Source organism: Pogoniulus pusillus, chromosome 1 (assembly GCF_015220805.1).
Source record: "Pogoniulus pusillus isolate bPogPus1 chromosome 1, bPogPus1.pri, whole genome shotgun sequence".
Taxonomy (NCBI): Eukaryota; Metazoa; Chordata; class Aves; order Piciformes; family Lybiidae; genus Pogoniulus; species Pogoniulus pusillus.
Window position 1 is genome coordinate 12,949,218 of NC_087264.1, and position 27,966 is coordinate 12,977,183.

Consider the following 27,966-nt stretch of genomic DNA (forward strand, 5'->3'; position numbering starts at 1 on the left):
CCCCCATGTAACTAATGTGTGTATAGCTGTGAGCAGGGCTTTCTGGAAATAAAATTAACTACATATTTTATAATTCCTGCCTTGTTAATTGCCACAACCAATTCATTGAGTCATTTGGTTCCTTCAGAACAGCATCTTTGAAGAGGAAAATCCATTTTAAAAGAACATTTGTGAACTTTGCTCATTACTTTTCAGACATCTGGAACTTTGGTCCTTTCCAGCAAGTTCTGCCTGGCACTGTGGTCCTTTCTGCTTCATTCATCTCAGGAAGAAAAGAGGTGCAGCCAAGAGGTTAGGGAGCAAGGTTAGTAGGAGCAGGGTTAATGAGATGTGACCAGGTCTAAGGCAAAAGCAAGAGAGAGAAACAAAATGGAGAAGTTTCTTCTTCCCAGAGTTCTCAGCGAGACTGTGAGAGAAGTGACAATTGTTTTTCATTTCACTGCCCGTTATCTAGTTCTGTTACCAAAACATTCCAGCTTGCTTCAAACTAGCACAATCCACCCCTTGTCTACTTCGCTCAGAGTATCGCTGAGAATTATCCAATCTAATCTAAACCAATATTTACACTAAAACAATATATACAAGTTCAGTTCACACTTCAATCAGATGTAGGTGATTCAAAAGCTCAGAACAGGGACTCCCAGGTGATGTTGGGTTCGTGCTCACGTACTGTAGATTCTATCGTAGATTCTCTCAGTGTTGGGCGCCGATGTTACCTAGAACAGAAAACTCCTAACAGCTTGAATTTAAACTCTCTCAGCTAAGGTTAAATTTCTCTGTGGAATACACTGGATTTCACCATTCTCCTGCATTACCCAGTATGTATGACCAGGACCTTCAGCAGAAACCACCCCTCGGACAGGTTTCCCTTCGCCCGAAGGAGAAAATACCCAAACAGTTTTCCCTAACAGATTCTTCTCACGTACAACAGGAACTTTATCACCGTCTACTGTTTGGACCAAATCTGATTGTGCAGGTCCTGCTCTGTTTACTGAACCTCTACTATTTACCAACCAGGTAGCTTTGCTAAATGTTTGTCCCAGTTTTTCAGAGTTCCACCCCCCATGGCTTTTAGGGTGGTTTTCAGCAAACCATTGTAGCGTTCAATCTTCCCTGAAGCTGGTGCATAGTAGGGTATGTGATAGATCCATTCAATACCATGCTCTTTGGCCCAGTTTTTCACAAGATTGTTCTTGAAATGAGTACCATTGTCTGACTCGATTCTCTCTGGAGTTCCATGTCTCCACAAGATTGTCTCTCCAAACCAACAATGGTGTTACGTGCAGTAGCATGTGGAACTGGATAGGTTTCCAACCATCCAGTGCTGGCTTCTACCATCGTTAGCACATACTGCTTGCCAGAACGAGATCGAGGTAAAGTGATGTAGTCAATCTGCCAGGCTTCACCATACTTGTACTTTGACCATCTCTCACCATACCATAAGGGCTTGATTCGCTTAGCCTGCTTAATAGCAGCACAAATGTCACAGTCATAGATGACTTGGGTGATAGCGTCCATGGACAAGTCAATTGACCTATCACGAGCCCATCGGTATGTTCCATCTCTGCCTTGATGTCCAGATGAGTCATGGGCCCACCGAGCTAAGAACAGCTCACCTCGGTGTTTCCAATCAAGGTCAATGTCAAGTTCAGAGTTGGTATCAACTTGAGCAATCTTAGCAGCTTGGTCTGCCTTCTGGTTATGTTGATGTTCCTCAGTGGCTCTGCTCTTAGGCATGTGTGCATCTACGTGCCGCACCTTCACTGGATTTTCTCCAGCCGTGCATCAATGTCCTGCCATAGATCAGCACACCAAATAGGCTTTCCTTTCCTCTGCCAACCATTCTTCTTCCAGTCCTTAGCCAACCCCATAGAGCATTGGCTACCATCCACGAGTCGGTGTAGAGGTAAAGGATAGGCCAATTCTCACGTTCAGCCACATCAAGAGCAAGTTGAACAGCTTTTACCTCAGCGAACTGACTGGATTCTCCTTCTCCATCTTTCGTTTCGGTAACTCTCCTGGTTGGACTCCAAACCGCTGACTTCCATATTCGCTTGTTCCCAACAAGACGACAGGAACCATCTGTGAACAAAGCATAGTTCTTTTCCTGATCAGAGAGATCACCATAGGGAGGAGCTTCCTCAGCACGAGTTATTTTCTCCTCTGGAGGTTTGGAACAGTCTGTGCCTTCCGGCCAGTTGGTGATCACCTCCACCAGACCAGGTCGGTCAAGATTACCCATTCGTGCTCGTTGGGTTATCAAAGCCATCCATTTAGACCAGGTTGCATCTGTGGCATGATGTGGTGATGAACCTTTGCCCTTGAACATCCAGTTAAGAACTGGCAGTCTAGGAGCTAAAAGCAATTGTGACTCAGTTCCAATCACTTCAGAAGCTGCTTTCACTCCCTCATAGGCTGCTAGAATCTCTTTCTCAGTTGCAGTGTAATTTGTCTCTGAACCTCTGTAACAACGTCCCCAGAAACCAAGTGGACGACCACGTGTCTCATTTGGAGCTCTCTGCCAAAGACTCCAAGTTGGACCATTGTCACTGGCAGCCGTGTACAGAATGTTTTTAATGTCCGGACCAGATCTCACAGGTCCAAGCCCACTGCATGGACTACTTCTCGTTTGATTGATCAAAGGCTGCTTGTTGTTCAGGTCCCCACTCGAAATTGTTTCTCTTACGAGTCACATCATGCAGAGGTTTGACAATCTGACTGAAACCAGGAATGTGTAGTCTCCAAAATCCCACCACACCAAGAAAAGAAAGTGTGTCCTTCTTACTGGTGGGAACTGCCATGGTAGAGACTTTGTTGATCACATCCTGAGGAATGTAACGGCGACCATCCTGCCACCGCACTCCCAGAAACTGAATTTTCTGGCAGGTCCTTTGACCTTGTCTCTCTTAATGGCAAAACCTGCTTGCAACAGAATGTCAATGATTTTGTTACCTTTATCGAAGACTTCCTCAGCAGTTTGGCCCCACACAATGATGTCGTCGATGTACTGGATGTGCTCTGGAGCTTTACCTTTCTCCAGTGCATTGTGGATGACTGAGTGACAGATGGTTGAGCTGTGTTTCCACCCCTGAGGCAAACGATTGAACTGGTACTGGATTCCTCTCCAGGTGAATGCAAACTGAGGCCTGCACTCCTTTGCTATGGGAATAGAGAAGAAAGCATTAGCAATGTCTATGGTTGCATACCATTTAGCCTCCTTCGATTCCAGCTCGTACTGGAGTTCCAGCATGTCCGGCACAGCTGCACTCATGGGTGGCGTCACCTCGTTGAGGGCACGAAAGTCAACTGTCAGTCTCCAGTCGCCCGTAGGTTTGCGCACAGGCCAGATGGGACTGTTGAAAGGTGAATGAGCTTTCTCGATGACAGCCTGACTCTCCAATTGACGAATCAGCTGATGAATGGGCAACAAAGAGTCACGGTTAGTTCTGTACTGCCTATGATGAACAGTTTGAGTTGCAATTGGCACTTCCAGGTCCTCTATGTCATGATGTCCCACAACTGCAGATTCATCAGAAAGTTCAGGTCTAAAGACAATTTCAATTTATCATCCTCAATCTCTACAGATGCTATTCCAAAAGCCCATTTATGACCCTTAGGATCTTTGAAACAACCTTGTCTCAAAAAGTCAATTCCCAAATGCAAGGCGCATCAGGACCAGTTACAATAGTATGTGTCTTCCACTCTTTACCAGTTAAACTGATCTCAGCCTGTATCTTAGTTAACTCTTGAGATCCACCAGTGATTCCAAAGATAGAAATGGACTCTGTCCCTTTGCAATTAGATGGCAATAAAGTACACTGAGCACCTGTGTCAACTAAAGCCCTGTATTTCCGAACTCTTGAACTGCCAGGCCACCTAATGAATACATTCCAATAGATTCGGTTCTCTCCACTATCCCTTTCCTCCTCCTGGCTGGAGGCAGGGCACCCCTAATGCTGAACATGGCATGTAGGGTGTACACATGATTGGTGTTGTTGTGAGAGGAACTGCAACTGTTGGAACAATTGCAGTTGCTCTCGGGAGCTGAAGAAGTGACAGCTACTTTCTGGCATTGCTGCCTCTGTTTCTGCCACTCTGCAGATCCCTGACCCTCTTTGAAAGAGCTGAAGTAGGTTTACCATCCCATTTGTTCATGTTCTCCATATGTGTCACGCAGAAGTATCCACAGTGACGCACGTGATTGCTGCTGTCTGGGTGGAATTTGTCTCCTCCTGGGCTGGAATTGCCTTGCAGGAGGTGGGCGTCTGTTCCTGACTGCAGAAACATGCACCCATTCAGATGATGCAGGAATGGTATCCTTTACCAGATTGGTAATGTTTTGAGATCCTCCTTCAGTTCTTTCATGTATCTTTAATCTCTGTAGTCATAGTTTTATGGCAGATTATACCAGAATGTGACAAGCTGTCCTCAATCTGCCTGAGCTGTCAGTGAATTCACCAACAGTGAAAGATCTTCCATTATCACTCCTTGCTAGAAATTTACTGGCCAAGATGTTAGCATAGGATGAAGGAGCAAGCTTAATCAGCTTCTTCATGAGACCTGTTCCCAAAGGAATATATCAGGCTCATGAGTGCCATGATCTCCATAAAGCACTTCCTTCACAGCAAACTCCTTCAGAAGCTTAATTCCCTGCTCAACGGTGTTCCACTTCTTGGCAGCCCATGGCAAATCATCTCGGGAAGGATATCTCATAGCCACAGCCAACAGAAGGCGTGTCCACAAGCTAACCCTACCAAGAGGACTTGCTAGGTGTTTGTCCACTCCACTCTCCTTAGTGAGTGGTCCCAGCTGCTTGGCAGACTTGTCTCCTACCTGCAGAGCATTAGCACCAATGCCACGGCATCTCACTAGCCAGCTTAGGATTGGCTCACCTGATTCCCTTGTGTATTCCTTCCTAACTTCCCTGACCTCTCTGAGTGGATCCTTGGAGCCTTGGATGTCATCTTCCTCCTCTCTTCCTGTTGTTCTGGTGGTGCCGGGCCTAACACAATCTTCCTCATAGCATTCCTAAACTCATTGGAACCATCCTCTCCTGGCAGCTAACCTCACAGCACTCCTCTCACTTGAGTATTGTTGTCTCAGCACATCTACAAGGTCTCGCAGACTAACTGCCTCCTCTCTCCTCTCTTGCTGCTGATCACCAGAGGTCCCTCTCTTACATCCTCCTGCGAACCACTCTTTGTCTTAGCTTTTGCCTTAGCAGGTGCCAGAAGGGCCTGAGCAGCAACAGACTTGGATGTGTCTGCTGGAGGATTTGAATCTTTAGGAGTCTGACTTGGAGGGTTTGAATCCTTAGGGGTCTGACCTGGAGCTTGTGAGTTCAAATCTGCCTTGCTTTTAACAGGAGGATTTTGGTTCTGGTCTGCTGGCTGGGGGTTCGAATTGGCTGAGCTGGTGTCATTAGGATTTGGACTGACTGGGCTAGCGTTACAGCACTAGCAGTGTATTACATTTGGGATTATTTGCCTGTCCTCCTGGGATGCCTGCCAACCCTGACTTGTTTTCATTTTTGCTAGGAACATTCTGATTTTGGGTACCTGCCTGTGCTCCTGAGGCTCCTGCTGAACTCTGTGATTGTTTTGTTTTTTATCATTGTTTACGTTAGTGGGGGAACACTGGCTGTGTTCCCAGCACTTAGAGGAGGGGCAGAGGCTGGCAAGGGGGAAGCCGATGACTGTGTTCCCTTGTTTTGCTGTGAAAGAGACTGCTTCTGAGACACAGAATTTTTCCTAGCTCTTACAGAACTGGTTTTGAATTTTTCACCAATAATGCCAAAATTAATATGAATATTAAAATCATGAGGCAAATATTAAAAATTGTGAGAAGAAAAACAGTTTTACACGAGCATGTACCTATACAAACAGTTGGAATTCCTGTCTTAGGCTGAATAACTCTCATTAGAGCCATATTTAAAGCAGAATTTCCATTGATTGTCACATTATTGACCAGAGCTCCTGTAATGTCCTTGGTAATATTCTCAGAGATATTAAAACCAGCATAACCAAGAATAAAATCACCCCAGCTCCAGAACATATCTGAAACCTTAGCTTTAGCCTTATTATAAGCCAGATCAATGAAATAAGCAACAATTTGACCTTTTAACCAACTAAATGCCAAGAAAACAAAACCAGACCAGAGCAATGCACCAACCAAATACAATAGCTGCTTGATTAGCTTCATCTTAATTCCCAGAGCTAATTTCCACTCAAAATATCTAGCCCCACGTTGGGAAAGCCAATTAAAAAAAAGCAGTGTAGCAGCATGAATACAGCCTTTGGGATTCTACATTAAATGCAAGGTCTTGCATCCTGGGCTGGCTTACATCTGCGTAGCCCTTTTGATGTCTCTTGGCACACCACTGCAGCTGTACCTTGTAGTAAGCATTTGAATTGATTAACATGCCTGCTTCTTTTCTTTGTTCCTTCTGCTCTAAGGGCTGCACCCTGAAAAATTTACTGCACATTGGAGGGGTAAAGTGTTCTGTGAGCCCTCTGAGGACAACATAATTGCTGAATGAAAAACTCCCATGAGAATGTGAGCTTTGAACTTGACTTTTGAGGCTGAAAACATCTTTATCTCAGTGTGTGTATAACAGATTGTCAGAGAATACTCTCCTAATAAGATGCATGTAGATAACCAGGGGAAGAGAGAAGCAATCCTTTGAAATAGCGTCTGCTGAAATTCAGACAGTAGATCTTTAGTCCAGCAAGTAATTAAACACATAAATAGTCACATGAAGTTCACTGGGACTACTCATGCACACAGTTATGTGTATAAGCATTTGCACTATTGGGATTTAGTAATGAGAATCTAATTAAACAAAACAAAAATGGTTAGCAACCTAAACTGGGTTGAGTCACTACCAGAACTGTGCTACAGTTGCAGACCTGCACATTGTTATTCTGAGTGGAAGATATAAATCAAAATTCCCTATTTCATTAGGTGTGGGTCCTAGTGTTTTGTTTTGCAATATCTAGTGGCATTAACATATTTTAGGGACTATCAAAGAGAAGCTTCTTAGAGGATCTGTGGTTGCTAGGAGACTGGTACTTCAGTCCTGCAAATCTTCCACACTGCGAAGAGCAAACTGGCAATAATCAGGTTTTCCTGCCAGACAGCACTCAAACAACTGAAGTTTCTGGCTCATTGTTTAAAAAACGTGAATTAACCTTAAATTGTCTAAAATGGGAAAATTTAAGAGTTGGATTTTTCCAAGTATGTATTTTGTCTTGTATCTATAATATGCTGCCCTCAAATGCTCTTAAAATCAGTAATACATTGGGTGTCTAGTATCTAGACAGTTCAGAGGGAGACTTTTGCTATCCCCAGGCCTACTATTTCCATTCCCATATGTTTCTCATGATCTGCACCCTGAGCAGCCCCAAACCTTGACCACCTGCAGTTCCCTGCACTTCAAGGACCTTCCAAAATCCAGCTATAGCATCAGCTAGTGCATTTGTCTTCCTGACACTCAAATATCTCAGAATACAAATGTTCAGTGACAGGATTACCACTGTAAAGTTTCTGCCACTTTGACTGCATTCCCTAGTTTTAACTTAGCTAAAGAAAATATCCCACATCTTTCTAAGCCAGAGTGAATTTGCTACAGTGTCTGATTCAGCACAGTAAGAATCTCAGAAATCACTGAGCACTGAAATTCAGTGATCTTTAAACTTATGGCCCAGGATGCTTGCTAGACACAAGGCATGTTATTTTGAGTGGAATAACACTTGTGATCACAGCTGCTATGAGTTGTGTGCTTTGCTGCATCATTACCTTCAGTACAAAGGTATTAGTTTATGAAGAATTATGCCTGTTTTCTCATTCATGGGATTTCAGCTTCTCAGTATAACATCCCAGTACCAAACTGGATATCCCACTGGAGTCAGCTTTTTTGTGGAATTTGAGCCTGATTCTGTTTAACTGCAAATGGTCTCTTCTCCCAGGCAACCAGCAATAGAACAAGGGGACACAGTCTCAAGTTGTGCCAGGATAGGTATAGGCTGGATGTTAGGAAGAAGTTCTTCCCAGAGAGAGTGGTTTGCCATTGGAATGGGCTGCCCAGGGAGGTGGTGGAGGCACCGTCCCTGGGGGTCTTCAAGAAAAGACTGGATGAGGCACTTAGTGCCATGGTCTAGCTGACTGACTAGGGCTGGGTGCTAGGTTGGACTGGATGATCTTGGATGTCTCTTCCAAACTGGTTGATTCTATGATTCTATTTCTCAGCAGCTGACAGAAAAGAACCTGGTATTTCACCATACTCATATCACACAACAGCCAAACTCGTTGCTCCCTCGTGTAGATGTAAACATACATGAAAGTGCTCAAGGGAACAAAATAGGCAGGGGAGAGGAGGAAAGGGCAAAATCTTAACTGCAGTCAAAGTGTGAGGAGCTGTTATTCCCTTCGGGAAAACTGCAGCATCCTCCAGAGTCTTCTTATAACCTTCTACTTATTCTGTAATGATTCAAATCTGGTTTGCAATTATATTCAAGCCCTTTATAATTTCAATCTAAAACCTGACAGTTCCACGCAATTATTTGTCCCGAATATAGTATTTGTCCTCCACTATGGTAAGATTACATAGTACTAGCAGCATGGCTGAATCATTGACAAATTCAACCTTAGCTATCTTCTCTTGCTTGCCTTGACAACTAAACTATTGAATTCCAACAGGATGAAATCTAAAAATAGCACTGTGTGAAGGAAGACTGCAAGCAGAGCCACCAGATAATACAGGCTCAATGCTCCTGTGAAATGTGACACGTGCAAAAGCCAGATGTAATTTTAACAATACAGCTCCCTTCTTGACAAAGGAATCTCCAGAGTCTGATTTAATGTCTCCACAGTAAAGCCTAACAATTCCACATTTTGTGTAGGAGTGAGAGCAGACTTCTTTAAACTCACAGAAAAGAACCCCTGAGAAGAATGCTAATGCACAGTGTGGCAGATATAAAAAGAAAAGTCCTCTTATAACCCTGTAGCAATTAAGATACTATACAAGTCCAGCTTTGAAGTCACTTTAAAATTATTACAATGACACAACTGGACTCAGCAGTGCTGGCAGGGAACAGTAACACTGTGGCTTTGCCAAGACCAAAATCAGTGCATATTAGGAGTAATATTTTAACTTATTTACTAACATTGGAGTGAGAATCTGCCTGGCTCTTGTGCATAAGTGCAGAGAGAAGCAGGCAAAAAGAGAGTTTCTTCTTTCTTACCCTGCCTAAAAAGTAATTAAGAGGTAGGGTAAGCAGTTAGCAAACAACCTGAAGACCTGGAAGAGTAAGGTTCACATTCCTTCTACATTTTAATATCACTGCCCATCCTTGGGACTCCCTTAAAGAATTCAAGCTCTCTGTAAAATAGGTACTTCTCTAAGCTCTGTCTCGTTTCACAGATTAATTTAATGGAAATTAATAATCACCATCTTGAGGTTTTTGCTGAGTTATCTATATAAATACATACACGTAGAATCATAGAAGCAAACAAGTTAGAAGAGACCTCCAAGATAATCCAGTCCAATCAATATCACCCAGCCCTATCCAATCAGCTAGACCATGGCACTAAGTGCCTCATTCAGGTTTTTCTTGAACACCTCCAGAGATGGTGCCTCCACCACCTCCCTGGGCAGCCCATTCCAATGGCAAATCACTCTCTCTGTGAAGAACTTCCTCCTAACATCCAGCCTATGTTTCCCCTGGCACAACTTGAGACTGTGTCCCCTTGTTCTGTTGCTGGTTGTCTGGGAGAAGAGACCAACCCCCACCTGGACACAGCCTCCCATCAGGTGACAATGCATTCACTCCTGAGCCTCCTCTTCTCAGGCTAAATAACCGCAGCTCCCTCAGCCTCTCCTCTGTGTTCCAGGCTTCACAAGTTCTATGGATATATAATGATCTCTTATTATCTCTTGACTTCCAGGTAGATAGCAAAAGACAGTTTATAACCTTAACAGTAAAGAACTAAGGGATGCAACTTGTTAAGCCTGGTTTACAGATGCATATTTTGCATGTACCCTAACTCCACTGAGGACTCAAATATACAATGTAGTGTTTGCAACTGGTGTCTTGTGGTAAGAACAATCAAAGCAGTAACAACTACTGGCACTCTAGAAAGAACATACCTTCTCTTCCCCAAATGCAGACTTTCCCTTGCATATAAACCAAAGTGATGACTAGAACCACCTCCCTTGTTTCAAGTATCATAGTTCCCTTTTAGCCTGCTATGGGTTTGTTTTTTGTTTGTTTTTTAATCTCATCCATTATATTAGTAGGGAGCTCTTATTCCTCTGGTAAAGAGAAAGATTGGTTTGAAGGGGGAAGATCAAAGACCTCTATAATTTTATTCTCTGGCCTCATTCTTTTATTGCTTAAACAATTACAGACACAAAGTCAAAAAAATCTATCATAGGCCATGGCTTTTTATTCATTGTTCCAGAAATAGATATATCCCCCACTAGTATGACTTTGAAGCACCACACATTGGTTGGAAATAAAGTAAAAAATAAGATGAATCAATAAACAGATATTGTTTTCCCCCAGTGCTGTGACAGAAGTGGTGAAAGCTTTGAAGTTTGGCTTTTTTTCCAATGCAATATATGTGACATTGTCTGGGTATATTGCTGAACTTCGTTTATTTCACTCTTTTCTGTCCATAGGAAAGTTCATAAGTAATGAAAGGTATATCACAGAATCAACCAGGTTGGAAAGGACCTCCAAGATCATCCAGTCCAACCTAGCACCCAGCCCTGTCCCATCAAACAGACCATGGCACTAAGTGCCTCAGCCAGGCTTTTCTTGAACACCTCCAGGGACTGTGCCTCCTCCACCTCCCTGGGCAGCCCATTCCAATGGCAATCACTCTCTCTGGGAAGAACTTTCTCCTAACATCCAGCCGATACTTCCCCTGGCACAACCTGAGACTGTGTCCCCTTGTTCTGTTGCTGGCTGCCTGGGAGAAGAGAACAATCCCAACCTGGCTGCAGCTTCCTTTCAGGTAGTTGTAGACAGCAATGAAGTCACCCCTGAGCCTCCTCTTCTCCAGACTCAACAACCCCAGCTCCCTCAGCCTCTCCTCACAGGGCTGTGTTCCAGGCCTCTCACCACCTTTCTCTTTGTAGGAGACTCAGACATCTCTACAGAACATCGATCTCAGGGACTTAATGATGCCTTTGGAACTGACTGATTTTTAAGGCGGTGAAGGAGAGAGCAAATTCCTTTTGTTGGAAGGAATGTTTACACTGGTTTGTGTTGTCCTGCCCTTGTGCAGGTGCAGTCACAGTCAGAAACATGTCCAATCTGCCCTCCTAGCCCAAACAACAACAAAAATCTTATATAAATCTTTCCAAACTTTACAGCACATCCCACCGTTGTTTTGGGAAATTCCCTCAACACATAACTATCTCTGTGATCAAAACGGTCCTGCTATCATTTTCTCCAGGTCTTTTGGCTTAACTTTGAGCCCATTTCCTAATCAGGCTACAATGAACATGCTAAATGGTTGATTTCCTTTCTCTTTCCAGCCATCTTCTCCCAGCTTGAAAACAGTCATCTTTACTCCTTTTTGTCTGGGTTTTGTTAGGAAGAGTTTCTGAGTTGTCTGAACATTCTGAATTCGACTTTCTGAACCCTTCCTTATCTATTGACAAACAGGAGCTTTTCCAATGGCAACTCCTGTGGCTAAACACCTTAATGGAACATCTGTAGTTATAGTTACCAATGTTTGTAATACAGGCACTCAAATGAGTATACAGGCAATGTGCAGTCAGTAGTGCCAAGAGACACAAAACTGCAGTTAGTATTACACTGCTTTTTTCTCTGGTACCTTGGTCCTTGCTCACCTACAATATTCACAGTTATCCTGCTGCTGGTGGGGTCACACTAGTCAAGCTAGCAGAAAGTGAAGTGTAGAGAGGGTCAATTGGACAAGCAGTGTGGCTTCACCTCCCAGTTTTAAGCTTTCATAATTCTCTGGCCTCATATGATGCCAGGCAACTCTAAAGAAAACAATTCACCAATTCATTCTCCTAAGATAGAAATGCTACTGTGTCTTTACATCACAAAGGAAACAAAAAATACTGTGTGTATCTGGCTCTACTTCATCTGGTCAGATTGTCTGGAAGGGCTTTTCTGTTCATATGAGAGCTATGTACTACAACTAGCACCACAGATCCTTGCCTCTGCTGATGGAGAGGACTACTTTTAATACAATTAAGCACTTCAATTATCTCTGTTCCAGGCACACGTTCAAATTATCTGTTGGAGAAAAAAGTGTAGCAAACAATTCAAATGTAGTCTGAACTGTCATTGTAAGGCAGGAAGCCTTCTGATCTCAAAAGTCTTTGTTCGAGTTTCACTGGATGGTTTGCCAAGCAACACCGAGGAGAGATGCAGGTTCTTTTGGGACTATTTTTTTGAGACACACTGTGGCATTTCATGATAGCTAAGAGGGCTGGGTATGATAATAACCAGCTTGACACATCAAAATAGCCATTTAAAAGGAGACCCTCTAGTGGTATAAATCAGCAAGGCTTGACTTCACTGGAGCTCTGTTAATTTACTCCTATTGGGAATCTAGCTCTGAGACTTTGCAGAGTGAAAATGAAACCAAGGAAGCAAAACAAAGATCCTAAAATATTAGGAAATAAAACAGCTTGAGGATGATGTGTTTTCCCAAGCATGCAAGAGAGAAGCCTGTGTGTTATAGGTTCAATTTAATTTGTGTTTGACACATGTGCAAGCATGCTGCATTTTCTACGGAGATCTTACAGGCCTGTCTTGAGAAAAACAGATTTCTTTATACCTTATTTTTGTTGTGGTTATGCCCCAGCCTCCTTCAGCCAACTTTTCAGTGAGGATGGACCTTGTGCTAAGGATTTTTAAAAGACTAATGATGAAAAGATCTTCAACCACACAGACAGAAAAATAAAAAGAAGACCTACTGCATGCTGAAGGTCAGAGAGAAGCTCAGGATAACTTAAACGCGGTCCACTTATTAAAGGAATACTCTACCTTATCTTTCAATAAGGATGATAGTGAATATAAGAATGAGGAAGGTTTAACAGAAGTGACCATAATTGAGGCAGAGAAATGGAGATCTAGGTGTACTCTTGGACTGTAGAATAAACTATGAGCCTCCAATGTGACAAAATCACAGAAAATCTGAGACAAGCCTAAGATGCATTGCAGATATATTTTCCCTAGAGTCACTGAAGCATTCATATTGTTATATAAGGTACTACCAAGCTGTTTTGTATATGATATACAACTCTGTACATAGCTTTCAAATCAGACTTAAGCTAATTTGGAATAGATCCAAAGAAGGGATGCTGAACTGACTGGGGGAAAGTAGTATAATCTTCTGAGAGCAGTCAGAGTCATTGTTGCGGAGGGCAGTAATAATTCGTGGCCGAGTCGAGAATTTATCAAAAATAGATATTTTTTATTTTTACAAAACCCGCCCCCACAACTATATATACAAAGATTAATTTCGTTTGATAAACAGGTTCAGTTGCATGAGAATTCTACGAGGATACCATTAATAATCTGACTATATATATTTGGAAGTCAGTTTTTGGAAAAGGAGTCTGCTATTAATTAATAGCGGTTTCTTACTAAATTAAGCTAAGCCAAATAACTCACTCAGGCTGGCTCGTGCAGTCGGTCTTCCTCCTCCAGCGGCTACAGGAGTCGTTAAGGGTCGTTAAGGGTCGTTAGGCAGACAAAGGTGTGCCTAACACCAAAGCAAGTCCTTTATCTCTCTGCAGTCCAGGCACAGGAGAGTGAGCGAACTCGTCCAGGCACAGGCAAAATCCAAAAGCGGGAACCCCAAAGGCGGGAAGACCCCCAATATTTATACCCTTCGCTAGCCAAAGGGCAGAGTTACCACACTTTAGGCGCGAAAGCGCACGGCCAATCCCAGCCTGGCTCCAGCGCGGGAACTCACGGGGCAGTCGCCGCCCCCTTCTCGGCTGCAGGGCAGGCGAGGGGGGGGGGGGAAACCAGGCGGCTTTTCCCCTTTCCCCCCGAAGTCCGGGCAGGAGAGGAATTTAGGGGTACAGGACTCCAGGACAGTCATGTCTTGTTTTCCCTCTCAGATAAGACATCTTTTCATAAGTACATATGGGAATCTATAAACAGGATGGGAATCATAATCTTTCAAAATAAAATTGGTACAAGATCAGACAGAAGCAAAGTGGTCATACAAAATTTAACATGGTTAAAATCACCCTCTGATTTCAATCGGTTTAGTAGTAGTAGAGAACACGGGGCTGGGAGGGGGACATGACAAAAAATCTGATTCTCTCCAGATGGAGTCCAGCAGCCTATGGACATTGCATGACAGAGCATTGCTGATCTGGAGATGCACATTCAGGTGTGGTGTGAAAATTTTGAGTGTTGAACTTAGTAATCTGCTCTAAGAATTAAAGAGAAAATTTCTTTACTGATTTGGGTGAATTAATGCTGTATCTTAGCTGTATGCAGTTAGTCTAAAAGATCTGAGTTCAATACTACCGAGAGATTTGATATGTCTTACTCAGAGTTACTTAGAATCATGGGGCATCCTCAATGAAATCAGACTGTCCAGAGACCTGCCAAGCCTCACTTTGAATATCTCTAGAGATAGGGCACAAATCACCTCCCTGGGCAACCTCTTCCTGTGTTCCACTATCCTCATGGTAAAGAACCTGTTCCTAACATCCAATCTAAATCTGTTCTTCTCTAGTTTGGCACCAATGCCCCTCATCCTACCACTAGAGGCTTTTTTTACAATAAACAGTCTCTTCCTATCCTTCTGGTAGGCCCTCTACAAGTACTGGAAGGCTGCTATTAGATCTTCCCAGACCCTCCTCTTCTCCAGGCTGAACAACTCCATCTCCTTCAGCCTGTTTTTGTAGAAGAGGTGCTCCAACCCCCTGATCACTTTTGTGACCCTCCTCTCAACCCACTCCATTAGGTCTATGTCCTTCCTATTACTGAGGGCTCCAGACCTGGACATCGTACTCCAGGTGAGGTCTCCCTGGAGCAAAGTGGTAGAATCACCTCCCTGGATCTGCTGACAATGCATCTTTTGATGCAGCCCACGGTGAGATTTGCCTTCTAGGCTGCAAGCACACACAAGCTGCTCATGTCCAGCTTCTTGTTGCAACTCCTTTTCCACAGGGCTGCTTTCTACCACCTCCTCTCCCAGTCCATATTGATAGTGAGGACTGTTCTGACCCAGCTGCAGAACCCTGCACTTGCTTTTGTTGAACCCCATGAGGTTCACCTGCGCCCCCTTCTCCAGCTCGTCCAGGTCCCTCTGGATGGCATCTTGCCCTTCTTGTGTATTGACAGCACCACTCAGCTTGGTGTCTTGTTGATGGTGCACTTGATTCTACTGTCTATATAATTGATAAAAATATTAAACAGCACAGGTCCCAGTATGGACCCCCGAGGAACACCATTTGTCACTGCTCTCCATCTGGACTTTTCCAGGCATCACTTACATGGTGCTTTGAAACCTATACAAAGAAATCTCTAAAAATTGATTAAGAGTGTAATTAAATATTAATCCTAACAAATTATGTAGTCTGCAAACTTTGTTAAATCAAATAATTTACTCTTGAGCCCTATTTAAAAAACCAAAAAGTCCACAGGGGTTTCTTTCAATAAAACTAGTAGCCCTTTGAGCACAAAAGAGCTGCTGAAGTTAAATAGCTGTGATTGAAAATGTATGACAATTTACAGATTTGCCAGAAGTCCAGATCACTTTAATTGCAAGTGAACTTTCATTTGCTGTTTTCATAGAACCATAGAATCAGACAGGTTGGAAAAGACCTCCCTCACCACAGAAATTAAAGCAACAGCACTAAACAAGTCAGAATAACAGGTAGACTAAATAAGGAGCAATAACTTCCTATGATTCTTTGCTTACATGTTTGGTAAAGACTTGCCAAAATGCCAATCCAAAATCCATTGAAGTCAATGGGAAGACCAATGAGCACTGAGCCAGCATCTGAATCCTGTCCCTCTCTTTTCAAGAAAAAAACAATAAAACTATACCAACCAAACACACAAACAAAAAATAACCAACAACCAATTGTCATTAAAAAATATTACTGCCTGATTTTCCTCCTTTTTTTCCACACATGCACTGAGGATATGCAGAAAGATGGAAACTGAACTCAAGATCTTAGGGAATAGAAATTTCATTACAAATCTGGAAGGTCTGAAATCTTGTGATTGCTTGCCCATCAGACAGTGACAATACAATAAAGGAAATAAACTAAACATGGTATTTCACCAACGCAGTGGCCATGTGAATTGCATAGAATGATAGATAGTTTATCAGCACAACTTCCTATTTTATTTTCAAAAGTTTTCATTCAATAATCAACAATCCACCTCGAGTCCAGTTCTGGTCTCCTCAATTCAAGAGTGATGCTGAGGTACTGGAACATGTCCCAGGAAGGGCAACAAAGCTGGTGAGAGGCTTGGAACACAAACCCTATGAGGAGAGGAGGAGGGAGCTGGGGGTGTTTAGCCTGGAGAAGAGGAGGCTCAGGGCTGACCTCATTGTTGTCTACAACTACCTGAAGGGAGGCTGTAGCCAGGTGGAGGTTGGTTTCTTCTCTCAGGCAACCAGCAACAGAACAAGGGGACACAGTCTCAAGTTGTGCCAGGGGAAGCATAGGCTGGATGTTAGGAGGAAATTCTTGATAGAGAGTGATTTCCCATTGGAATGGGCTGCCCAGGGAGGTGGTGGAGTCACTGTCCCTGGAGGTGTTCAAGAAAAACCTGGATGAGGCACTTAGTGCCATGGTCTATTTGATTGGACAGAGCTGGGTGATACTGATTGGACTGGATGATCTTGGAGGTCTCTTCCAACCTGGTTGATTCTATGATTCATCATACAAGCAAAAAGTCCAATGATTTGATCACTGTACTCAGTTTCATGTATGTCAATGGTTAAGAATGTTCTATCATTGTCCTGACATTATTTCCTTAATCAAACACAGAAGGATAAAATATTAGGCAGCCACTGTATTTTTCAGTCTCTCTGCTGACTCAAAAGAAAACTCAGAGGTTCAGGGGCTGTCTAGAAAAAAAAACCCACAATAAGATAACATGGGGTTTCCATTAACAGTATTCCTGTTTTCAATCAATCCAGTGAATGACTTTACAGAATCACAGAACATTAGAGGTTGGCACACACCTTTAAAGGCCATTGAGTCCAATCCCCCCACTCCCAGCCCCTGCCAAAGAAGGATCACCTAGGGTAGTCTGCACAGGAATGCATCCAGGCAGGTTTGGGGTTTTTTTTTCTGTTTGTTCTCAAACAATATCAATTTCCAATCTAGAATAAGAAGAAAGGGGAAGTTAAGTAGTGCAGGATACTAAAATAAAAAAGAATACTGCTGATTTGTGTTTTGAATATCTGAATTAACTTTTACATGTTCAGTGCTTCCATGAGGGAGAATCTTGAGTGTTTTTCTGTGGTTTACACTTGCTCTCTTCAAATACTTGGAAACAAGTCAAACTTCTTAGGCATTGCCTGAAAGTTCTTCCAGGCAAATTTGCCACACCAAGTAGTTCTGTAAAAATGGAAATCTTCAAACTAGTCTCAGTATTTTAAGTAGAGACTGCATAAGGAAATATAGCATATTGAATTACTGGGAGCAACCTTATTGTTAAAAGCCAAAGTTTATTTTTAGCCTGACTGAATAAATCCTTAGTTGCATTGCACTCTTACATTTGGGGAAAAAAACACAGGTACTTAAATCACAAGAGATATTTCTGTAATTAAAGGTAATTGATGATCTTAATTAAAATGTATTATTAAAAGAAAAAAAAATGCACATCTTCAATCATCCTGTTAAGATCAAGCACCAAGAAGCACTTCAAATGAATCAACCTACTAAGCAGAAATTTATGAATAACATATCAGAAAGACCAATTTTATAATACATTTCCCTTCAGTCTTTCTGCTTGAAATAGGTTCCACATGACTTTCAGGACAAAAGTGGTCCTTAAAATGGCCAGTTCAGAGCTCTTTAGAATATAGTTTCAAATCATCTCAGAAGGACATGACAGATAAGAGCCTAGACAGAATAATAAAGGAGAATGATGTAACCATTAAACTTCCATAAGCAGTTTCAATAGGATATATCTAGGAAACAGAAGTTTTGCCTTAGCAAAAATGTCACCTATTGAAAACAGAGCTGCTCCCAAAAATCACAGACTTTTAAAATAATTTTCAGTTGATGAGGCTTTTTTTTTTTTTTTTTGGGGGGGGGCGGGGGGGAAGTACAAAAGGAAGAAGAAAAGGTAGATGAATTAAAAAAAAACAACATACAAATAAAGTAATTTATTTTTAAATAACAAAAGTATGACAAAAGGACCTTCTTATGAAACACCACTACCTGAAAAGATAAGCTGTTCTTCAGGGAAATGCCCTAGCAAACATTTGGGCTTCACTCCTATTTATTTATTAGGAGTGGATCTCCATCAAAAGAAGTAACAGAGCATTGCAGTACTGCAGCCTAGAAATGTCTCTGACCTGAGTCCTTGAAGAGGATGGAGCTGAACCCATTGCTCCCGCATCAGAGAGGAATCCTCTTTTATTTACTACACAGACAGTGAGGGAAAGGCAGACAATGCCCCTAATGGTCCAAAAGATAACTGACCACATCACATGAAACAAGCAGCTTTTACAATAAGGAGGAACAAAAGAGGCCATAGCATAAATATTTTTTTCAAAGAAAAAAAATTAATAGTTCATATGAAAGTAATTGCAGCTTGGTTTAGTTTTCTGCTTTGTTTTGGTGTCAGGCATTTACTGTTCTTTTTTTCCCACCACTAATTTCCAGTCAGGATTGGCAGCAAATGACTCACCTGTATTCACAGATGAGTGTTGCCAGAAAGCCAGCCTACAGCTCCTTCTCTCCATCCTCTGCTTTAATCACACTAAACAACCCCCAACCCAACCTTTTGAGTACTGCAATACTCAAAGCACTAGGCAAAAGCAAGGCCAGGCAGCTTTACTTTACACCTGTAGCAACTGCCCTAACAGAACGACTGCAATCAGGTAGTCCAAGTATTCTTTCTTCATGAGTGACTCCACAGGTTCAAGCAAAGCAATAATAAGTGGCCCTAGAGAAAACTATGTCCAGTCTGCACAGAATGACAAGAACATGATGGTTAAAGTAGTTTTTGAAAGTTCATCTCCAGAAAACCAAACTGTCAAGCCCAGGGGGATGCCAGGAACTTCCTATGTCTAAAGAGAAAACCCCTGTAGGTCATTTTCTGGTCAGCAATGCTTACATTATTTCTTGTATACTACAGAATACACATAGATTCAATGGACAGATACAAGTTAGAGAAAGTATTTTTGAGAGCCAGGGTCTGATTTGTAGTCTCAAAACCTGGGATTTATCATGGGCAGCCCTGTGCTTCCTCAAGGCATGCAAGGACCATATAAACATGCATTAGATCCATTACTTACTGAAGCTGAGGAGGGCTTTTCCTGCAGCTGGCTTGTGTACCAACTTATGGTGAATGCCTAAACTCCTTAATCTATGTCATCAGACACGATCAAGCAAACACCAGCCTGGCTGACAACTCATCTAATAGGCAAATCAAAAATGAGAAGAAGGGAAGATGAGTGACCCAATGAAGAACCAACAATTTATCATTTGGGATGTTTTATTAGGCAGTTTGACAGATTTCCTGCTGGTTAGCTGATTAAATTTACATTTCCCTATTTTTCATCTTTAATTTATTTCATACTCAAATATGATTGTTGGCCATTAATCAATAAGTTTTAAAGTGTCTATGATTAATGAGTAATGCCTTCAGTATAAATAAGAGATTCTGTGATGCTGGGATTTATCTGGCTCTAGAGATTGCAGGATTGCTCCGGGTGCTCATTCCTTAGTCACAGTAAGGCAGAACCAGAAGGATTGATGATATTCTGTACCCGTGGTGCGATAGAATGAAATGAAAGCAGCGATTAAGGACAGGCACAAGATAATGAAGAAAAAGAAATCCAAGAGTTAACAAGACCATGCTTTCATGGAAGTAATGTCAGAGAGATTGATGAGACTCTGTGTTACAGCTAAGTAGCGATTTACAGTACCTATACGGTAAGAAGAAAATAAACACATTCATGAAATAAGCACCTACGGCTCTGCTGGGACGCGAAGATTCAGGGCTATGGAGGTGCCGTGCTTACGGCAAAGGGTTAAGGGGAGCCCGGCTGCAGCCGCAGGCAGAGGGACCTGAGCAGGTACCAACTCGTAGGCTACAGCTGGGGTTAGCAGGGAAAGGGTTAAAGAAAAGCCTCCATGTATTGAGATGCTAATTGTCGAGATAGAGCATTACTTGAGGAAAGTGATTTGATCACTGGAAACTCCCACTAAGGAGGCAAGCTTGTGTCCCTTCCATCTGTCCGACTCGGTGAAAGATGACGAATTGAGCTCGAAGCTCACGTGTGATGAAGCCAGGGTCCTTCCCCAGCCGGCAGAGCCCTGCTGCCGTGCCCACCCGGCAGAGGGGAGCTCTGCATTTCAACTTTCCCTCTGAAACCCGGGAGGCTCAGTAACCTGTTACTTGCTGCTGCTCGCTCGTCGGTGGTGGTTTTTTTTCCTTCCCTCCCCATTTTCTGCCTCAGCGCTACAACTGAGTCATTCTGTTGCCCATGGCTCGTGGGTATACAGTGCTCCTGCGGCGCGCCGCTTTAGTCCCCACTTCATCTGTCACTGTTATTTTCGGCTAATGCAGATGTGGGCTTCGCTCACCGTCGCTTTGTAGACACTTGTCGAAAACCATTTGGAAAGCCTTAACTATGCATAAATCCGCAGAGTGAATGTTTCCTTTCATTCACTTGCTCCTATTATTTGATTTCTTGTAGGCCTCTGCGGCAGAGATGGAGAAAATAAGGTAAGTGAGACAGTTTATTTGCGTCTCATTATAGAGAAGAAATGTTCGTTTGCACAAAAGGATGATGCAGGCACTTAGAAAATACTGTGCTTAACATGATCAGTGTAAAACAGTGGATTGCATGATGCTGCAAGGGAAGCTGTTTTTAGAGACAAAAGAACAGGAATGTGGTTATTCTAGTAAATCTTTTACAGGGAGAGCAATTCAGAAACTGTGTTTTACACACAAACAGGTTTTATTGCCAGATGCACAGGATATTTGGTTATATAAATGTTGTAGTCACTTGTCCATTTACTGCAAGAGCTTGCCAATCCATTTAATGAGGAAAGTGGATCAATAATTCATGAAAAAGCTGAAGAAAATATAGGCTTGACTTCAAAGCATCTAATTACTGTGGCTTGTTTCAATATAACGCTGTAACACTGGTGTTCGATTTTCGTTTTATATTGTATATACCAGCCAGATAAATCCTGTCTCCTGTGTGTTTAAAATGTTGTCATGCTGTACCAGTTCCTCAGCACATCTCTGTGCTTTAAGCAAAAGGAGATGGCTTTTATAAGTTTTTCATCTTATGTCCGAGTGCAAGTCTGCTTTGGGGCATAACGCTTTTGTACCAGCTGTTGAGAGAGGGCAGAAAAGAAAAAAGTATTCTAGTCTCTTTTAAAAGGAAATAAAATCCTGTCTATGAATAAAAGCCCAAGCTATTGTCAAACTTTTAAGCTAAACTTCTTACTATCCTTTAAATGCTTTATGGATCTTATTTTAATAACCGATAACACTGGCCACCCTCTAACTTGGATTAATTGGACAAGCTCAAATTCCTCCTTTGAACCTAGAGACTTTGCTTAGTGACAACAGTTGTCCAAGCATAACTTTGTAGGTCTCTGGAGTTTGGAATGGCTATCCTGCATTATTAGAAATGCAGTGAAGTTCTAACATTATGGAAAAACATGGGGATGAAGTGGCAAATGTAAACGAAAGAGAAACGACCAACTATTTAATGAATTCTGGGCTGGGGGTGGGGGAGCAAATACTGCTTTTCATTTGCAAAAGGGGAGGTTAAGTCAATTACAGTGGGCTTGAAAACACATGTTCAAAAGTTTCTAACAGCCTTCATAAAGTGCTTCAGCTATACTTTTTTTGGGGGGCGGTATCTCATACTGATGAGGGTTTTATAACTTTGGAGATGAAAACAAAACCAAAAAATAAACAAAAAACCAACAACAAAAAAAAACCTGTGAGATGTTTTATGGCTTTGCCTGTGTATAAGCATGCTAACATTAAGGCTGCAAGTTTTTCCTGAGTAACAACTGAGGAAACACCCCAGAATGTGGTCCTAGGTTTAGTCAGAATTTCAGACGAGATCATATGTGGTATAAGCCCATGCATGCCATGAGTTCATCTCTTAAAAGGTGCAAGCAAACACATATTTACAGCTTTGCTTGATAAGCATGTATGCACATATACAATACTTCTACAAATTTCCTGAACATGCTTTGGCCTCTGCTTTTAGTAAACAAGCTTTTACCACATTTGCAATAATGGGCTACAAAGTCCAGGTTAAGGAGCTCAGGAACATATTGAAAACAGAAGAATTTTGCTGACAGGAGCAAACAGCCATACATTTCCACTTTTCTAGCACCCTAGTTTTGCAGCTGTCAGGCATGCAGCAAGCCTTACTTCAGTATTTCTTGAGCACTGTGTAGATGGAAAAAGTCCATGCTGCCTGCGGAAGGAAGTGGGAGTCTAACTATTAACTCCAACAAGAGAAGGGTCAAGCCATGCCAGGAGTTTAATGAGTTGCAATTCTCATGTGTAAAAATTGCTGCTGATGGAGGTTTGTCCCCAGCACCCAAGCCAGTACAAGGCCAGTGCAAAGGTTCCCTGTATTCTTGGGGGATGGATCTCTCTTGAGATCCATCACAGTTGTGCTGCTCCATCCTGAAATCTTCCAGCCTCCCTATCTATAATCATCATCTTGGACGCAAACTGACAGGAGTCTTAGCAATTTAAAGTCTGGAGTAGTTACTGTAAATACCCAGTGAACACTAAGATCTGAGATAATTAGGTTTTTCATAAACCTGAGTCTGACACCTCATAAAAAGAAGGGAAAAAAAAAACCTCAAACCAAAAATCAAAACCAAAACAACAAACAACATATTATCTTGTCGTTTAAGTACTGCAGCTTCAGAGAAGCCATGGAAAGAAATATCCTGAAGCCAGCAGAAGGAAGTAATAAACCAGAGGGGAAAAGGCAGGTCAGGTATCTTTTGTTAAATGTAGAAACCAGTGTAGCATCACAGGGAAAGCCATTCCCACACAATACTTGAATATGTTCTGCTCTATCTCCTGGGCCCAGCTCCTTTTCCGTTCTCTTTTTGCTGGGCTGGTGTCGACCCAAGGACTAGGGGTGATTCCACACCAACTATAGAGCTGGGGTACTGAGTGCACAAGGTTCCTGAAAACGTGCGAGGGGAAGGGAATCAGGGATTCATAAAAATGAAACCTTGCTGGACAAAGATGAGAAAAGAAGCAAGCTGGCTATTCACAAGACAACCTATGCAGTCAGGTTGAACACTTCCAGGGTTATAGAAATCCATGTTTGCATTCCTTAGTGCACTTCAAGATATGAAGATCTTTTAAATATGAAGAGCAGATACAGAGCATTATGCTTTTCAGAAGGGCTGCTCTGCACTGACCATTCTTGGGAACCCGCAAGGCCAAATGTTACAAGACAGTTCCAGAACTCTTAAGAGTGAGCTGTGCACGTTTTCTAGCACAGTGCATCTCAGGCACCCCCAAGAACTGGGGCTACCTCTCAGACATACAGGCAAATTCAAGAGCTTGTGAAATTGAACCATTGATGACCCATGCTTTATCGAGCTCTGAATTCACTGAGCTAGGGTAACACAAGCAATGAATAATACAGTGAACTATCTCTTAGTGTTGCATTACTTCACTCCTCTGCATGGAGAAGTCTAGCTGGAAAAATACTATTTTCCTCGGGCATTGTAGTAATATATTCTCCTTACAGACCACAGGGCCACTGTGACCTGCAATGTCATATCCAGTTCTTTCCTGCAGGGGCTCGGGTGACAGTGTTACAGGTGGAAGGAGCAAAAGGAAGCAGAGGTGGGAAGTCACCAGTATTCAGTCTGACACAGGGAGAACTTCCTCTAGAATTGGAAACATACTATTTTGTGTGTGTATGGGGGGTGGAAATCAGCTAGAAGGATCAATTACTGCAATGATGTCTTCACACTGAAGAATTCTTAGCAGTACATAGTGTTTATAGCATTTCAAGGTACTACTACATTAGGCTGGAAGCAAGGCTAACTACTAATCACAAACCTCTTGAGGATCTGCATTTATGTAGGTTGGCTGTGTATGGTTACCTAGTCACTTTAAACATTAATTACTTCTGATTATAACCTTTTAAATACAGGGTTTTTTTTTTAATCTGGTTCTTTTTTATGTCTACAAACAATGACTTAAACTAAATACATTTCAAATATACCTACACCTTCTTATTTTGATTCTTAGCACTTGCTGTCTTTGGTATATATATATTCAAGATGAACACATCCTTTCCAGGTCTGGAGTACTTGCAGATCTGTGGTGGCTGGCACATAAAACTGCAAGAGCTCTGGAAATTGCTCCTTTAAGTCAGCTTGAACTCATAGCATGGCCAGATGTGCAAATGAAAGATAAGTTCCACTGTAATTTCTGTATGAACTCCTGGTAGTTTTTTATTTACTTCCATTTAATCCTACTTGAAATACAGGTTAAACAGTCAGCTTTCAAGGGAAAGCATTGTAAGGTTTGGCATAAGATACCTTCAGATTTTTGTGTAGCAATATTGATCAGGTTCTCAATGTTTCTTACATGTACAAGTACCTCCCTCTACAGAAAATGCCAGTTTAGGTGACAGAGATTGTTCAGTAAAAGATTTTTCTTTCTTTTGAAGTGCACTGCTAAAGTTTCAAAGACAATTCAAAACTCTGTAAATCAATAGTCACAGTTCTAATGTTTCTGAGATCTACAACAGACTGAACTGTGTATCTAAAAGTACATAAAACAGGACACATCATCACCACCATCAACTGCCAAGCTCAAGCATTAGTGCCTGTAAAGAAGCGGATCCTGTTTTCTAGATGGCAATATAACCATGGCATTCCCCAGCTGAGGATTATTGTGGCAGCATCAATAGTGTCTCTACACTAACCATCCAGAGATCTCTGTTAAAAATGATCCATGTCTCAAGAAAACTGTAAGGTAACAATGTGGTCCTTGTTTCAGAACACATGAAAGTAATTTGGTTTATTCATACATCTGGTAGTAAGTCAGCACCTTGATCCAGGTCTCTTGACTTTTCAGACCTGGACGTTTCTCAAGCATGTTTGACTTCATCTGTGGTAAGGAGAGAATATCAGTCTCTTCAAAAGGAGCATCAGAGGCACTTGAAGTCCTAGAGAGAAGTTTCATTGGCAGTTTAGTGAAAATGTGAATACCTTTCAAAATGCTCACTAGATCATTCTGCCTTCCTTGCCGTTAGTATAAATATAGCCCTTTTCATATGCTAATGAATACATTGCAATTTCCTGCCATCCCCACCTTATCCTTGTTCCTTCTCTCAGCCTGTATCTCCATTAATTTTACCATAGTTACTTGAACATAAGGAGAGGACCTTTTTATTTAGAAAGTTAACCAACAAATATGGTTTACTTTACACAAAGTCTTGTCTTCACTTCCATAGTTGATATACCAGGATCCAGTTTCTTTTACAGAGCCATAGTGCCACAGGACAGTAGCAGAGTTGTGCAAGCAGCAGCTCTAGCATCTGCTCAGCATTATGTGCCAGCTTGGTAATGCTTGGACTTGAAATCCCAGCTGAGGACACTAGCAAAGGGACAGCTCAAAAGAAACAGGGCATAGGGAAATGCTGGTATGAAAGCATTTTGTGTTTGGGGTCATCAGAATTCATGGTAGAGAAGTCATCTAGCTGGGTGAATGCTGATCCATTTCATAAGAAGGAGAGGCAAAAGGATGATGAAAAGGGTTTTTCATTTTTCTCTGCTTTGCAAGATGATTTGGTGTCCCAGAAAAGCCTAGCAGCAGCAGCCCTGCAGTACTGTTTTCAGCACACCTGGTTTGTTCATGCTGCCATCCAAGGTGTGACTGCAGAACAGCTAAACCACACATTTCTCTCCCCTCTTGAGACTAGACTGAGCTTTAAGCATAGTGAAAGGAGCAATGGACACGTTTACATTCTGAAACTGAGATCAGTTTCAGTGCAGAACCATCCTGATGTGCTTACACCAGCACCTATAAGAAATGTATTAGTGTTGTCAGGGGCACAGTATACTTATGTAGCTCATACTGAAGTCCCTTACATGTCATTTCCCCTACTACTGTCACCTGTGGTAGTCTTTCAAATCAGCGCTACAGCTGAGGCAGGAGGGTTACTCTTATATTGTCCTACAACACTGTGCTCTGAGGAATGATCTGAAAGGCTGGTGCAATGGAAAAAATCAGCTCCAGTCACCTGTTGCATTACAACATCTGAACTGGAAAACAGGAGATTTAAACTAGATGGTAGGAAGAAGTTCTTTACAGTGAGGGTGGTAAAACCCTGGAACAGGTTGCCCAGAGAGGTTCTGAATGCTCCTTTCCTGGAAACGTTCAAGGCCAGGTTGGATGAGGCCTTGAGCAACCTGTTCTTGTGGGAGGTGTCGCTGCCTATGGTGGAGGATTGGAACTAGATGATCTCTGAGGTCCCTTCCAACCTAAACCATTCTATGATTCTATAAATAGAGTGGAGTAAACAAGAAACAGAACAGGAAAAGAGGGCAAAACAGATTCTCTAAGTTGAATGAAGCAAAGCATAGCTGTGTGAAGGGGCCTGCAGGGGAAAGTGGGAGCTGAGCGAATATCTGAAGAGATTAAGTAAATAGCTAGGAGGAGATGAGCCATGCCAACACCTGAGAGCTGCAGCGAGTCAAGGAGAAGAGGCTGGACCTAGGTAATACCACGCTCTGCCTACCTCCTTCTTGCAAGGCAAAGTGTGTCACTAAGCAATAACATATAAGCTGCTATGGAAAAGCTCTCTTTTTTCATAGTGTTATTAGTTCAAAACTTTGTAGCATAGGGAGTAAAGCTTCCAGAGCAGTTTCATTTTCTGTTGTTGGATTGCTTCGCCCTGCCTCAAGACACAATGGTCATCGATAGCGGCAAAATTCAAAGGCTGGCAAACCAGGTGCTCTCTTATTGCAAATAATGACTAGGCTTCAGTTACCTAAATGCCCTGAGCAAATCTACTGGGGGAATATGTACTGAATAGTGAAAGCAGTGGCTTACAAAGCAGACAGTGGCCATGGCTCCAGCAGTAACAAAACAATTTTATAAGCCCAGGAGTATAACAGGTTCCAAGCTGCAGACTCCAGATGGTTCAAGGGCAGTATAGTTTGTGAACCACACTTGAGTTTGCTCTGTGGTGAAATCAAGTACAATTTGAATGCTTGCTGCTGCTGCTAGAGTGCACAGACTGATGAAAGGAACAAGATAACTTGTCTGCCACACTTTATTACAGGCTTTTGCAATTGCCAGCTCTGCCGCTGCTGGCATAGCTTAGGCAATTTAATTTAGCAATCAATCCTTGATTTACACACAAGTGACTTTAGAATGCATTCAAGTAAAAGTCTGCATCACCACGTTTCAGTCAATGTTCTTTAAAAATCAAAAGCATCTGAAATAAATCAAAACTATTAAGCTTTCCACATTAAAAAAAAAGAACAAAATGAAGGGGCTGAATTGTCTTAACATTCTAGTGATAACCTAGAGCCAGCTTGGCTTGAAGTACAATGTGCTGGAAAATAGGCAGCAGGTAGTGAGCTATAATCGTGCTTCTTGGGATTCATGACTATGAGAGATGTGTAATTTACAGAATCTTCAAGCAGGATAACAGGATCATGAGTGCCTGTAGCTCCTTGCTGGATTTCTCTTACATGTGTGACCAGCCCCC

The 27,966-nt window shown here is 42.2% G+C and overlaps 1 protein-coding gene and 1 long non-coding RNA gene across 12 annotated transcripts in view; one reads left to right on the forward strand and one right to left on the reverse strand.

Annotated features, from left to right (window-relative positions):
* Positions 1 to 27,966, reverse strand: part of LOC135191455 (uncharacterized) — a 171,678-nt gene that overhangs the window by 124,084 nt on the left and 19,628 nt on the right. The gene's annotated exons all lie outside the window — the stretch shown is intronic.
* The window catches only part of BEGAIN (brain enriched guanylate kinase associated), a 194,450-nt gene that overhangs the window by 38,469 nt on the left and 128,015 nt on the right, over positions 1 to 27,966 (forward strand). For 6 of the 10 annotated variants that reach the window (XM_064173099.1, XM_064173021.1, XM_064173512.1 and 3 more), the window contains one exon: positions 20,917 to 20,945. The exons of 1 other annotated variant lie outside the window; for it this stretch is intronic. In XM_064173099.1, the coding sequence (XP_064029169.1) occupies positions 20,917 to 20,945 (29 nt within the window). Of the gene's footprint in view, positions 1 to 19,990; positions 20,150 to 20,431; positions 20,946 to 27,966 lie in introns of those variants that run through there. 3 more of the 10 variants (XM_064173426.1, XM_064173183.1, XM_064173350.1) reach the window with 3 other exon arrangements.